Source organism: Pinus tabuliformis, chromosome Q, assembly GCF_031772625.1.
Source record: "Pinus tabuliformis cultivar Carrire ecotype Pingquan chromosome Q, CPIR1, whole genome shotgun sequence".
Classification (NCBI taxonomy): domain Eukaryota; kingdom Viridiplantae; phylum Streptophyta; class Pinopsida; order Pinales; family Pinaceae; genus Pinus; species Pinus tabuliformis.
In genome coordinates this window covers 1,365,769,790-1,365,784,534 of record NC_142296.1, presented here as the reverse complement: position 1 = coordinate 1,365,784,534, position 14,745 = coordinate 1,365,769,790, and the positions used below count along the sequence as shown (strand labels likewise).

At 39.6% G+C, this 14,745-nt stretch overlaps 1 protein-coding gene across 1 annotated transcript in view; it reads left to right on the top strand.

Moving 5' to 3' along the window:
• The first annotated feature begins 11,525 nt into the window (after positions 1–11,525).
• LOC149225000 (cytochrome P450 734A1-like) overlaps positions 11,526–14,745 on the top strand; it is a 160,331-nt gene continuing 157,111 nt past the window's right edge. The window contains exons 1-2 of the mRNA XM_089386398.1: positions 11,526–12,012; positions 12,206–12,429. Coding sequence (XP_089242524.1) covers positions 11,742–12,012; positions 12,206–12,429 — 495 coding nt within the window. The 5' untranslated portion in view covers positions 11,526–11,741. The remainder of the gene's footprint in view (positions 12,013–12,205; positions 12,430–14,745) is intronic.

Genomic DNA, 14,745 nt, shown 5'->3' with positions numbered 1-14,745 from the left:
GCAACAACAATGCATAGTGGAACATTTTGCCCTGTTCCTGGGCTTCACAATAATTCTCTAAGAATTATGTGCAGAGGAATTCGGATCAGTTAAATTGGACCCCCTCCGTGCACTGCTCGACCCTTGCAACCACCGACGCAGGTACCTCGTCTGCGCGATGCTTGCGCATAAATTTTCCTGCGAGGATTTGGGTTGCCACGCGTACTTCTTTGTCCTTGATGTTGGAAATGGCATAGCCCCTCTTCTTCTTTTCCAGCTTGTACATATTCCTTTATTTCATCCTCTAGCTTCTTGACTTCCGTGTCCACCAACGCGCTTTTCTTTCTTAATCGTACCCTTTCTTCTTCAAGTTATTGGAGTCTAAGGTTTCCTTGTTGGATTTCGACTTCCAAGGTTCCACGCACCATCATCCCTACCAGTGATGGATTAGGCCTTTCAAGTACTAGAGGGCTTACAGTGTTCATCTCATATTCCAGCCTTGGCGGTACCTGCGCGGTCAGGTTCTTGCACGTGGTCCTATATGCCCATAGAATCACTAGTACGTGCAGGTCCCAGTCAGTCCGTTTCGCATTGTGGACCCTGTTCAGTACTTTGCACACTTTGTCAAAATCTTCTACATGAACATGCTTTTGCGCACTTGGTCTTACCATACTTCCTTGTCTCAAACGAAGGGGTTGTTTGCGCCATTTTCTTGCCCGCCCCTGCTTTCCGATTGTGTTTCCTACCGTGCGAATAGTGTGCCTTCCTGCAAGTTGCACACCATATTCCTGTATCCATCTGGAAAGGTGGGCGCGTGGGCCGTTTTTTCCATCATACTTGGCTTTTATCCACATCTGAGGCTTCCTAAATCGTAGGTGCATCATCCTTCTGCATTCACACCAGTCCACAAAACTCTGCTGGTGCGTACCCCACCACCTTGTGGGCTAGCATGCAGTACCCATTTCAGAGCATCAAAACACCGTTGTTTACTTCTATTTTAATTTTTTTCAGGAAATCATCCACCTCGCTCAACCCATCATACATAGGTAGATCTCTTGCCTCTATTGCCACACAGTGCAACGACCTTGTCATCATGTTACAATTGAGTGTGGTTACCTCGTGTATCCGGTTTTGCCTTCGTTCTATTTCCTCGTCCGAATCTGAGGTGCAAGAGCTTTCGCACTCCCACAAAATCCTGCCATCCGCTGTTGGATTTACCCTGTCCTTCTCCCACGCGGTTATTTTTTAGATACAGTCTAGATCGTTGTCGTGCACTAGTTCTATGGAGCGCGATCCTTTCGCAGGGTCTAAAGGTACCACTACGCGCAGTGACTTTTTCTCAAAAATCATCTCGTGCTTCTTTAGATTTATCACTCCATTCATGTCAGTGGCCCAATCTATTCCCAGTAGCGCGGGATAGGGATTGTTGTCATCAACAATCTCTATCACTTCGAAATCCGCCAGCGCACTCGCTCCTTCAATATCTATTGTGATTCCCTGCAATCTCCCCATAGGTAGGATCTTCTGTTGGTTTGCCATACGCAGTTGGATAGGAGACCATTGCAGCACAAGCCTGCCCATGCACTCCCATGTCTGCTTTGGAAAGACGTTCGCATCTGATCCTAGATCCAGAATCACTTGATCCATTTCATACTCCCTGATCTGCACGGTCAATCTCATCTCCCTTACTATTCGCGTCGTGTGCTTCCTGGGCTTTCTAACTACACACGGTTCTCTTGGCATGGTCCCAACACATCTAGTTATAAGTTCTTGCAGCCCCTTCACAGCCTTGTTGTCATGCAGCAGCTTCATGCATGTCTCCAAGAATGTAGTGAGCATCGACGGGTCCATTTCTGGTTCTAGTCTATCTTTACTTCCTAAAGTAGAGGAATCCACGAAGCTCTTCTTAGCTTCCATGAATGTCTCTTTAGTGCGTTCCAGATCAAATTCGGGTTCCTTCATTGGAGCCTTGCAAACCCAGGTACTTTCTTCGGACTGCTTGCCTTTGTCATCCCTTGTCGTGATACCACTCCAGAGCACAATATTTACATTTGGGTCTTCCTCGCACGACTCAGACCTCATCATTTGTAGGTTCTGAGTCGGGGGAGGTTGGAGTGCTCCTTTATCGCGCAACCTTGTTATCAACATGGGACAGTCCTCTGTCTCATGATCAAACTGTGTACAATATAAGCATGATGGTCTTGTTGGATTTGTACAATTGTGGGCATAATGCCCCGGTCCTCCGCAATTGTAACATATCAGTTGGCCACGACCTCTTCCTGGTCCCATTCCTCCTTGGCCTCGTTCGCGCCCCTGAAATCCAACGTGCGCCATTCCTGCATTTTGATCAAGGGGCCATGTTTCGGCCTGAGCTCTGTAGGTAGGAGTCAGATCCATCATCAGTTCATAACTTCTATAGGTGAGCTCATCAATGGCCTACTGACCTGCAGAAATTACAGAACAATTGTTGGGAATTCTGCGTATACTTCTGTAATAGATGGAAGTTATCTATAGCGTGCTTCCCTCCTATCTGACAAATTGTGCACCACAATGTAGGCGCCTGCTTGGTCCTACTTGGGCCTGCGGTCTCAAAGGCATTGGTCCTCCTCCCATTAGGTAGTTCGTGAAGACTGTACAATGGTATTTGTCATGTCCCTGGCATTTGCACTTTACGCACCATACCTCCTCGCGTGCTTCTGGGTGAACTGTCCTGTCTTGTTTCAAACTCTGCATCTCAAGCCACAAGTTCTTTAACTGTGCGTGAATTTGTTGGACTCCGAGGTTTGGATCTTGTATCGGAGTCTTATGCAATCTCATCGCGACCTCCAAAGCTTCAGCCTGAGTGGTTAGTCTTTTTTGCGATAGTGTGTTCCGTAGATGCGGTGTTAACGAGGCTACAAACCATTCGCAGTGTTGCCCGTCTGTTAAGGTCATGTTCGCTTCACGAATTGTGCACTTTAGTCTTTGATCCAACTCCCATGGGGTTTTGCCTAGTAACATCGAGATTTCTTTGAATCTAATAATTGACTATGCCTCTGATTTCGACCTGCTAAATTCTTTGTTTAGCGTACTCTGGATATTCGCTATCCCCGCATTCAGATTTTCATTAGAATGTTTAATGTACCAAGTCAGCGCGCGATCCTGGAGAGCACTGACCAATGTTGCCTTCTTTATATTTTCGTCCGTGACACCCTGTGCTTCCCATAATGCTTTTACCACGAACCAAAATTGGTCCGGATCTTCATTCCCTACTCCCTTGAACACTGGTAGCTTTATCGCACTAGCCATACTGCTTCGCGGTGGTGGCAGAGGTTGTGTGGGCGAAGGCGGGGGTGAAGATGGTGAAACTGGTTATGGTGTGGGTGGGGGTGGTATGCGCGGAATTCTCTGCTTTATCAGATTGATTGTACTTCTTGGTGAAACCCTCGTGAGCTCTTCTTTCGTCCCCTCGTGGAGGTGATATCAAGGGGCTGGTTTCGAATTCTATGCTACCTTCATTTCTATAGATCCTCCCACTCCGCGTACCCCCAAACATAAATTTATTCGCATAACCCGCTTTTCACACAGTAGCATTTTAATCCAAGTGTTCAAATATTTGACGTACTTACCTCGCGGTCCCTTGAGGAAGTGTAGTTCCACCTCGCTATAGCTGACCGAAGTATCTACTGCGAATTCGGTGATGAACCCTCCTATGATCTGATCCAGCCAGTGATCGATAGCGTGCGTGATCTTATCTTCCGATGCTTCCAGTCTGCACACCAACTCTGGAGTCCACACAATAGGTTTGTCAAGTTTACACCTTCCTTGGCTATCTGCTAGCTTCGTGATCCACTCGTACAACTCAGTAGGGAAGGATGCAAAGAAAATTTCATGGATTTTTGTATATAAGTAGCAATATAACCACTCTTCCTTCGATATTCACGGATTCTTGTTTTCCTGCGCCGCGAACTCGTGAATCTTCATGTCCAACCACTCTTCAATTCCTTTCTTTGTCGGATTCCAGTGATGTGACATCAGACATCTCTATGCAGATCTCGGTCCCCACAATGGAACCTTTTGTTAGCTTGTTGGGGCCTGACCCAGGTTCAGAGTTAATTAGCCAAACAAATCCTGGTACTACTGACCCTTTCGGCAACAGTCCGTGGAGCGCTGACTGAAGTCTCACCCGAAGTAGTATGGGAGGGTGCTAGAACCAGGTTTCTGCACCCTGGAGATGTTTGATGAGTTCGACTAGTCCGCGGTTTGACCCTGCGCGTAGGTTTCTTCGCGCACTTTTCCATATCTCGCAGCCTGTTATACTACTTTCATGCATCCCTACTCAGGGGCTGAACGTCGCGCTATGCATTATTACCCAAGACCTTACTGGTATTCCAATGTTAGTTGATTATTTTAGCCTACTTGCGTGCTTTAAGATATACTTTAACAACATAAACCATTCATACAGGTGCGTGCAGTAAACAAATAGTATATTTGAAAATTATATCAAACATGCATTAACCCAAGAACAGATACACAGAATTATGATAAAACTTCTCTTTATTAATTCATTCCTTGGTTATAGACTCGACTCCGCCATGCGCACTCAGCTGCAGGGGTCCGCGCACTTAGCTGCGGACTACTAGGCCTCTTTGCAGTCAGCTGCAAAGCCTTCTCCTACTATATGACCCAAAGACACACTTCGCATTGCGACTCAATCACTTAGACTTCTCATTCTTCTCTCTTAGATTATTATCTTATACACTTAGAGCCTCGCTCTATTTATACAATCCCATGGTTTGCAGACCATGGGTAGGTCTATCCAATCGACATTACATTACAAAACTAAGGTGGACAACCCTGTGACTCTATCATACTTTCGCGCCCCGCACTCGCAATTCGCGGAGCTTTACAACAAGATTTGGTCAAAAGTTGGGCTTTGAGCCCCAAAACATGCCTTGGGGGGATTCCATGCCCAACAGCTTGCAATCCATATTCATCTCCTAAAAATTTCCCTACCATCATTTCCATTCCTCAAACCCCTCATTTCATCTTTTCACTCATTCCTCACTGTTTTTTCCATTTTCCTGATTCTAGGGTTTCTACCATCATGGAGGGAGATTCTTCACCAGAGAGGAAAAAACACCATAAAGGAGGAAAAATCCTCAAATATGAGCCTACCAACTGCAATGAAATCAACTCATCACCCTTCATCAAGCAATGTTTTGAAGATGTAAATTGTCTAGAGTTTTGCAAAATGGTATGTGAAGTAGGTTTTCATGAACAGTTGACGGATTGTATTGCCACTCATTTGAAAGGGGAAAGGACCATCATAGCAAGGGTTGAGTTTACATTTTCAATGGCTGCTATTTCACTTTATACAAGGATACCTGATCATGGAGAATACTAGTTTAAGGGTATGAATTTAGATCTTGAACACTACAAGTCTTTCTTGAAAACACCCTACAGGGAGACCCATACACACATTATCCCATTTAGGTACTTGTTGGAGAAGTATGCTCCATTAATGAAGGTTGTCATGAATTTTTTCACCTGTGAGGGAATGTTTTCTAGATTGTATGCATATCACATCTGGCTTATAATGCACTTCATAGCTCAACAACCTCTCAACATGTGCAATTATCTCTGTAGAAGCCTTGTCAAAATGTCTGAGAAGGTAGAGGTGAAAAACAAAGAACACTACCCTAGTCTTTTTCATCATAGCTCGATAAAGACTGTAGTTCTCCATCAACTTGCAGAGAAAAACATGACATGGGGTTCTTTCATAGAAACAGTTTTGAAATGGCATGGGACTAATGTTTCACTTCAGCATCAAAACATACCAACACAACAGATGGAGGTAGGATCATCATGCCAACCAGTGGAGGTTCCTAAAGCACCTAGACCTGAGGTGGCTAGAATGTATCAAAGAGGAAAAAGCCTTGTGTTTACTTCTCAGGTTGAGAAAAGGGCCAAGCCTTCTACATCGGCAAAACAGGGATCACACATACAGGACGAAGACTTGATTGAGCATGAATTTGAATTGGTGGACTTGGAAATAGAAAATGATCCTTCAAACATGCAACATACTATCAAAGAGAAGGATTCTCAGATCAGAGAACTCATGGACAACATGGAAAGGTTTGTTATCTCCTTCCTAGAAGAAGAAAATAGTTAGCTTAAAGCTAGACAACTCATCATGGAGAAAGAGCAAACTAAATTGTTGCAGCAAGCAGGTAAAGGCAAAGCAGTTTTGGAGCCTAGTGAACTTGAGGAAACTGAAAAACAAGGCAAGAAAAAGAGGCCAAGGACCAAGGGACTCAAAAAGGCATTGAAGGAGGAGAAAGGACACAGTTTGCTAGATGAAGACCTAGACATGGAGGACAAAATTTCCTTGGAGATAAATGAGGACATAATTGCCTTGGAGATCAATGAGGATAGAGAGTATTGGCTAGATAAGGTCAATGACCACTTTGAAAAGCTTCTTTACAAAGCCAACAAAGATAACCAGCTACTAAGGCACATGGCACATCACTATCAAACCAGAAACATGATATGTAACATTAAGCTCAAGCAGTTGGAAAACAAGCTGAAGGAAACCCTAAAGGAAAAAAATGAGAGGGATAACTTAGAGATGCTTGCTGAAGCATCCATGAGGGCTTGACATACATAATTTTGCAGTTCATGACCAATTTTGAAGGAATTTTGAGCATTTTTGGTTTTTTAGCTATTTTGGTGCCAAATTGAGAAAATTGGTTAGTCACAGAAGCGCAACGCCTTGGCAATGTGCTTTTTCCTCATGCCTCCAAATGACAAATGGTTTGCAGTTTTGGAAATATCATGGCCTTCCAAAACCCATTTCATCAGATTTTTCAGAGAGGTCTAAATTTTTAGAAAAAAGGAGAAAAAGGGGTCAAAAATAAACATTCTGCCCCTCTTTTTGATAGGCGCTGCGCTTCTGGAGACACCTCAGGAGAATGAGTTTTTGAAGGCCTTCCCATAGGTAATTTTAAAAAATCCAAGGTGTTCTAGAAACTAGACTTGAAAATATAGTTGACTGTTCTTTCATATCTTCATTTGGACCTCAGGAAGGCACCTGAAAGTGGGATCAAAGTTGGCACTGTGCTTCTACAAATTTATGAGTTTTTATTTTAAAATTCACTGTGTAATTTCCTAGGTTTTTAGTTTGACTTGGTCAAAGTAAAAAATCATGATGTAATTGCAGTAGTTCAAGGTTAGATGATGTAATCATGAATAAATAGACATGATAGGTTTTTTTTATGGTTACTTAGGCCTCATAAAGGAAGAAAAATTCAAAACAAAGTCTAAGAGAAGAGTTTGTATTTGACCTTACAACTCTCACCTGTTGGTTGAGAGAATCTTGGAAACAGTTCCACGACCTAGGAATTCGACTCCTGAAGGCGGGGAAGCTGTTTGATTGAGTCTATATGTATCATTTCTCATTCAGAGAGAGGGGTTGGACTTTTCTGGAGAAGGCTTGTATCTTATGTTCTCTTCAGCTAATACAAGAGTAGTTGCAACTATATTTCAGGAACTCTAGTTCAGTGAGTCTATGGTGTTGTTTCCTTTCTTATCAGTTTCTAATGGATAAATCATCTCTCTTTACATGCTTTATCTTCTTCATATGAATTTCCTTGCAGTTATATAGACATAAATCTTGAATTTAAGCTCTATTTATGTGGAATTCATACTTGTGTTTCTTTTCTTCTAAAGCTAATGAATTCATGCTTTCACATGCTCATTAGGTTCTCTGAAACTCACAAATCTATACTACATTGACAAACACTCTAATTGCACCATAACACATTGATACCTAGCTCCTTTTTATACTTGTTACTGCATACTTGAAGCCTAGACCTAATTACATGCTCTAAACCCTAGTCCAGCAAACTTAAAAACCTAAATTCACAAATACTCAAAACAAACTTATATATCTAGCCTAAAACCTGTTTCTTTGCATGTATTCATTAACAATCCTTTGAGAGATACCTCTCTGGTTCAGTAGGGCTAGCTACTGAGCTGAAAGTGATTCGAAGTTCCCTCTTTCAATCTCCTCCTCAGCCTAGGAAATTGTAGAGGATAACAAAGACTAAGTAAAATAATTCATATGTAAAACAACATTAGTCTATTTTTTTGCTATTTTCTCATACAAAAGAAACTCTATAAATATTACGAATCCATCCAACATCAATGACATACAATCTCTCTAAACTATAAGAATCTTCATTTATATGAACTTTATGCTCTAGAATCAAAGTCATTGATCATGGATAGACATTAATGTGTTTCCTTATGCAATATTTTTCATGTTAAATTTAGAGCCTTTCTACCAAGGATAGTTAATAATAAATAGAATATTAAGATTTGTAATAGAGTTCCAAAAACCACAACAAAATAAATAACGAAATTTTGGAATAAAGTAATGGATTGATACATTATTAGCTAATCACACAGTGTATGTGATTACATAGAAACTTGATTCAAAAGATAAAGCTAAGTGCTTCACATGACTTAAAGTATAATATATTTACCTTTCTCTATAACATAAAAGTTAGTTGGAGAAAAGTAATGGGAATTATCACTCATTATATACCTTCAGTTCTGAAAGCCTTATTTCTACAATACAAGAAAAGGCCTCTCTCCACTTTTTAATAGTGTTGGGCTTTAGTACATACTTCGTTTTTTCCTTTTTCCCTTACAGCCACTAAAGTTCAAAAAACTCCAACATGATGAAACACAAAAACAATGATAACTCAACTCCAATGCGATGAAACACAATAACAATAATAATTCCCTACTTCATCTTCAAAATGAGCTCATTCATACACCATTTTATTTCAATATATCTTGGAAAAAAAATATACTACCTAATATTAAAACCCCACCTTGGATTCACATGAGAAAATTCAATTATATATCATCTAGTATACATAATTCCATATCATCTAATATACACCTTGTTAGATGTGGCTAACTTACAAATAACCTAAAATAATTTATTTTATGCAAAATGTTAATAATATCCTAGTATGTGGAGGCTACTTAAAATGTACTTGCATAAAGTATACATAAAGAGTTATGCAGAAGTTTCGTATACGAGTATGGGGAAAAGAGTTGGATAAAAAGAAGTACTATTTGCAAAGCTATTTGGAAGCATGCTAGAAAACAAAATTAGAAAGTGAGCAGAAGAAAGAGATAAACGTGCTAAAGGGCAGGCAAGTTTTAGACCTAAACATTCCACAATTGATCATTGTATAACTTTAAGGCACATCATTGAAAAAGTTTGGGAGAAAAAGGAAGAAGTCTTTTGTTGCTTTGTTGATTTCAGAAAAGCGTTTGACTCCGTTCCTAGGGATAAGCTTTAGCACAGAATGGAGGAACTTGGGGTTCCTAAACATTTGAGAGAGGTTGTGCATAGGTTATATGAAGAGGTGAAAGTCAAAATTAGAACTTCAGTAGGCATTTCTAAAAGTTTTAGAAGCAATATCGGGGTCAAGCAAGGTTGCCCACTATCTCCTACCCTTTTTGGTTTATATATCGACAAGCTTGAGGAGTGGTTAAATTCGCAAGGGGGTGATGGTATCTATTTGGGCAAGTTTGTTATAAGGCTTCTTTTGTATGCAAATGGCCTTATTCTGATTGCTAAATCGACTCTTGGTTTGCAAGAGAACTTACTATCCCTTGAGCATTTTTGTAGAAGTGTGGGGATGCAAGTCAATATCAGCAAAACGAAAGTAGTGGTCTTCTCTAAGAAAAGAAAATATAACCAGCATAAGTTCTATTTTGAAGGCAACATTCTGGAAGAAGTTGCGGATTACAAATACCTCAGAATTGACTTCAACAAAAATCTAAGCTGGAATGGTTGTAGAAAGAAAAGAACTTTGGGGGGTTGGAAAGCATTTTATGCTTTTCAAAATAGGCATAGAGAGGCAGAGTTATGGGACTGGAAAACCACTCAAACTCTTTTTGGGCTTCTAGTGATTCCGATGATTCTCTATGGTTGTGAACTATGGGCCAGCAGTACATCTGACATGCAGTGGAGACAAATTGAGAAAATTCAGAAGCGTTTGATTACAAACAAATTTAAGATTAAAAGTGCAGTTCCTTATGATATCTTGTTAAGTGAAACAGAGATTGCTCCTATTGAAGCAATTGCTATGGTGTGAGTCATAAGGTATTTAAAAAAAATTGAGCAAATAGAAGAGGGTAGATGGCCTAAGGTTGTCTTTAATGATAGATTGTGCAAGAGCAAAAAAACTTGGATGCAGCAAAATAACAAATGGTTTAGTAAATGGGGTATTTGCTTGAACGCGTGTCCCATAAACAACAAAGAGATAAAAGCTTTTGTTATGGAAAAGTTCCACAAGCATACTTGGGATAAGGAGCTAGGAAGAAATAAAAATTACTCTATTGAAGTGTTTAATCCCACTCATAGTCATCAACCAAAAGCATACATAGAGGTCAATATCTCTTGGAGAGCCAAAATACTTATTGCTCAGTTAAAGACTAATTCTCATCAACTCCGTTGTGAAATAGGGCATTGGAAAAGGCCAAAGGAAGTGTGGGAGGAAAGAGTATGCATTTTTTGTTCTTCTGGAAAAGTGGAAACAAAAACACATTTCATTTTACAATGTGAAGCCTTCAAAGACAACATGGAAAGTTACTCAAATATGCTGGCAGCTAGCTCTTGGGATAATCTATTTAGCGAGGGGTTTGTCAAGAAGCTGTGAACATACATCAAGCAGATGAAGAAGCAATCTGTCCCATAGGCTATCTTTAGCCTCATGGACGTTAAATTAATTTCTTTCTTTCTTCCTTTCTATTGAGGAATTCAATCCTAAGCGTGATCTGCAACGAAAAGAGTTCATTGGAGCTAGCATTCCATGGAGGGAAAAGGTTCTTATTGCTCAATTAAGAACCAACTTGCATCAATTTCCGTGTGAAACAGGATGGTGGAAAAGGCCTAATGAAGCTTGGGAAGAACATGTGTGTATGTTTTGCATCTCTGGTGCAGTGGAATGGGAACAAAATTTCATTTTGGAATGTGATGCATTCAAAGACATCAGAGAAAATTATGGGAATATTCTTGGTATTGTCTTTTCAGCGAGAGGATTGTTGGAAAATTGGGCCAACTCATCATCAATTTGATTAAGAAAAAATTGAATTACAAAAATCTAAAAACAAAAAATTAATAATCTCATAGACTATTTTTAATCTAATAGACATTAAAATATCATTTCATTTCATAATACAAATATTTACATTAAAAAATTAATTTATTCAATTAAATAAGCAATAATATCTGATCATTTTATTTCATAATACAAATATTTACATCAAAAAAATTAATTTATTCAATTAAATAAACAATAATATCCATGACAGAAGTGGTACTTATTTTCTTTCCTACCTCTATAATAGTTATTTTATTTTGTTGTCTTGTCGTGCCGACCAATTTTGACCAAGAACAAAGCATAGTATTTGGAACATGCACTTTCCTTCGAGATTTTTTGGTGGAGAAATTTCGATGAAGCCTACCTCATCTGACTTTTTCTTTCCTCAGCCAAATGTAGCCGTGGTCTTCATTCACTCAGTGGTCTGTTTACATACCACCCTTGTCCACGCATGCAGGGTGTGTACGTTACGCAACTGACACAAATAATCCTGAAGTTGACGTGTGCTTACAGGCAATTCAGACTCAAAACCGGAGCACAATAAAACAAACCATCATAGTGTATTTCATCTCAGCTCATTTGGGTTTCAATATGGAGTGGCTATTCTGGGTTTTGGCCACTGTGTTTGGCTGCGTAGGATATTTTTTGCTGAAAATTGTGACGGTCATCTGGTGGAAGCCTCTGCAAGTAAAGAGTTACTTTGAATCCCAAGGAGTCAGAGGTCCTCCTTACAGACTGTTCACTGGAAATGTTGCTGATATGGTTCGGATGGATACTCAAGCGAAGTCCACACCCATGCCATGGTCACATGACATAGTGCCCCGAGTTCTACCACATTATCATCACTGGACTAAAACCTATGGTATGGTTGCGTACTGTTCCTCTGAATTTAGGTATTGGGTTGGCATAATTACATGGGCTTGGATGTTACATGTCATCAGAATAGCATGCGAAGAAGAAAATAACTAATGCTTTAATTAGTATGTCTCTCTTAATTAGTGCAAACACCAATTCTTCTCTTGTTACTATTGTTGTTGTATGTGATATGTATATAGGTAAGGATTTTATCTACTGGGTTGGTTCAAAACCCAGGCTGAATGTTCCCCACCCTGAGCTTATCAAGGAGATATTGTCCAACAAGTTCGGCCACTATGGACGTATTTCTTCTAATCCCCTTGGAAGGCAGTTGGTGGGACAGGGCCTTGTGGGCTTGGAGGGTGAGAAATGGGTGCAGCACAGAAGAATCATCAATCCTGCTTTTCATCTGGATTTCTTGAAGGTAAAACATTATTTTTAACAAAAGCCTTAAGTCTTTCTGAAGGAGATCAATCCCAACTACTATATAAAGTTTTAAAACAGAAAACAATACTTAAAAACACACCTATTTGTGTTCTGCAGCCAAGAAAAATGAGCATGCTAATTTAAATATCATACATTATGGTTCAGTTGAAATGTTCTTCCAACCATTTTGGTTAACGTATTTATGTTTCTATAGTTTAGCCTCTATCACTAATATTGACTTTTGCAGTCTTTTGCATTTGACTAGATGCCATTACTTTGATCCTTGCTATGATGCCAATGTAGTCACCTTAATTTTTACTGTTGATCCACATATCCTAACTGTTCTTTGGTTTTGTTGTATGCTATACTGTATCTTTGGTCCAGGTTCTAATCCCTTGTTGACCGCAATATTGAAAATAGTTTAATTTTATGAAATGTGAAGGTCATTCCCATTCCGCATGATGAGATTCTGAGGTTCTCATGCACTCCCGAGAAGAGCACATGTTCTCGAGTTGGAGCCTTTAATACCCCTTATTTCAGCATAGGAGTATTCCTAGTGAATTTCTTCACTACCCCTTGTGATTTTATCGTTGAGAGCCTTCAATAGACAAGACATTCACTAGATTTCATGGATTATGATGAGCTATAGGATTTGATGACATATTGATTGATCATGTGATATGGCACTTGATGGTGTATAGTCCCTTTGTTGGAGCACCCTAGGTTTTGGGCATGGCATCACTTTGTCTAGGTTTTTGAGCTTCTACTTCAAATACTACCAATCAAAGGATTGCACCATTTAGGGTTTAAAGTGGATATGATTGCTAGTGTTCTTTGGGTAGTTTTAAGGTTCAAGATTAAAGGGAAAAATCCCCGAACACATACAACCAAGGACAAAGAGAATAAAATTCTAACAAAATAGTTTGAATGATTTACAAGGAAAAAGGGTGATGGAGGATACAAGATTAGTGCCTTAGCTTAACAATATATTTTTGGGGGCATATGGAGTCAAGGAGCAACAACAATTGGAGAGAAAGGAGATGGATGTGGGTTCAAAGAACTAATGGATAAATCCCCAAACGCACACAACCAAGGAATCACCAAGAGAGTAAAATCCTAAAAAAATAGTTTGAATGATTTACAAAGAAAAAGGGTGATGGAGGATAGAAGATCAGTGCTTTAGCTTACCAATATATTTTTGGGGGCATATGGAGTCAAGAAGAAATACAACTAGAGATAAAGGAGATGGATGTAGATTCAAAGAACTAAGGAAGACCAACTTGTGTCCCTTATACCTCCAACCATAGGGTGCTTAATCTTCAAAGGTGGGATAAGGGATTGAGCATAGCTTGGGTCATCTCAAAAGAGCTTGATGAAAGATTCAAAAAGCTTAGAGTGAAATTAACCTCAAGGACTAGGGTATACTAACTCATGTACCTTAGAGGCTTGGGCTAGGTGCCCTATAATTTTCAAGGACAAATAAGGGAGGGAGCTTTACTTAGGTCACCTCAAGACTCAAGAGAACTTAATGAAAATCCTTTTTCAAGGAGAATAAAAAAGTAAAAACAACGACAAACTATGGTGAATATTTAATAACCTTTATCCATGAAAAATAAACAAGATTGGAAGAAGATAACTCACATTAAATAATACATATAATCAAATTTCACCAACAATTATCCATGAAAAGAATTCTATCCATGTCAACAAGGCCTTCTCATCAAGATACACCAATATCTATCAAGAAGATAGAACCATCCACATTAACAAAATCCTCCAAGAGGTTGTTTTACTTATTCCTTCATAGCCTAAATTTTTTTTTTTTTTTTTGTAAGCTGCGGTAGTTCTATTCATATAAACATATCAACATAAAGTACAAAAAAAAAGGAGCCTCAATCTGCCCCTAAGGGAAACCAGATCTGTTGGCTCCTTAGCATCCAAGAGTCAAGAAAGTTTATGTTTGGTTCCTGTTCCTAAATCTCAACAATACCACATCTCTTTCCTCCAAATAACCCAAAAGGAGATCTATTCTTTCATAGTGCTAAGAACCTATCAAAGACGCAGAGCAAAGACTTCTGTGCCTTCCTAAAATTCTAAACCTATCACTTCATGACCAAGGAAATTTTTCAAAAATACAGAAGTCTCTCAGCAAAATTAACAGGTTTTAAAACTAGGAAAGAGAGCAGGAACCAGCTTCTTACTCCTCTGCAAAACCACGCTCGCTTGCTCTACTGGCTTTGTCTTGCTGCAGGTCCTTCAGCATAGCTCTAATATCCTTGATAAGTTCAGTCTGTTGACGCACCTGTTCTGCCAG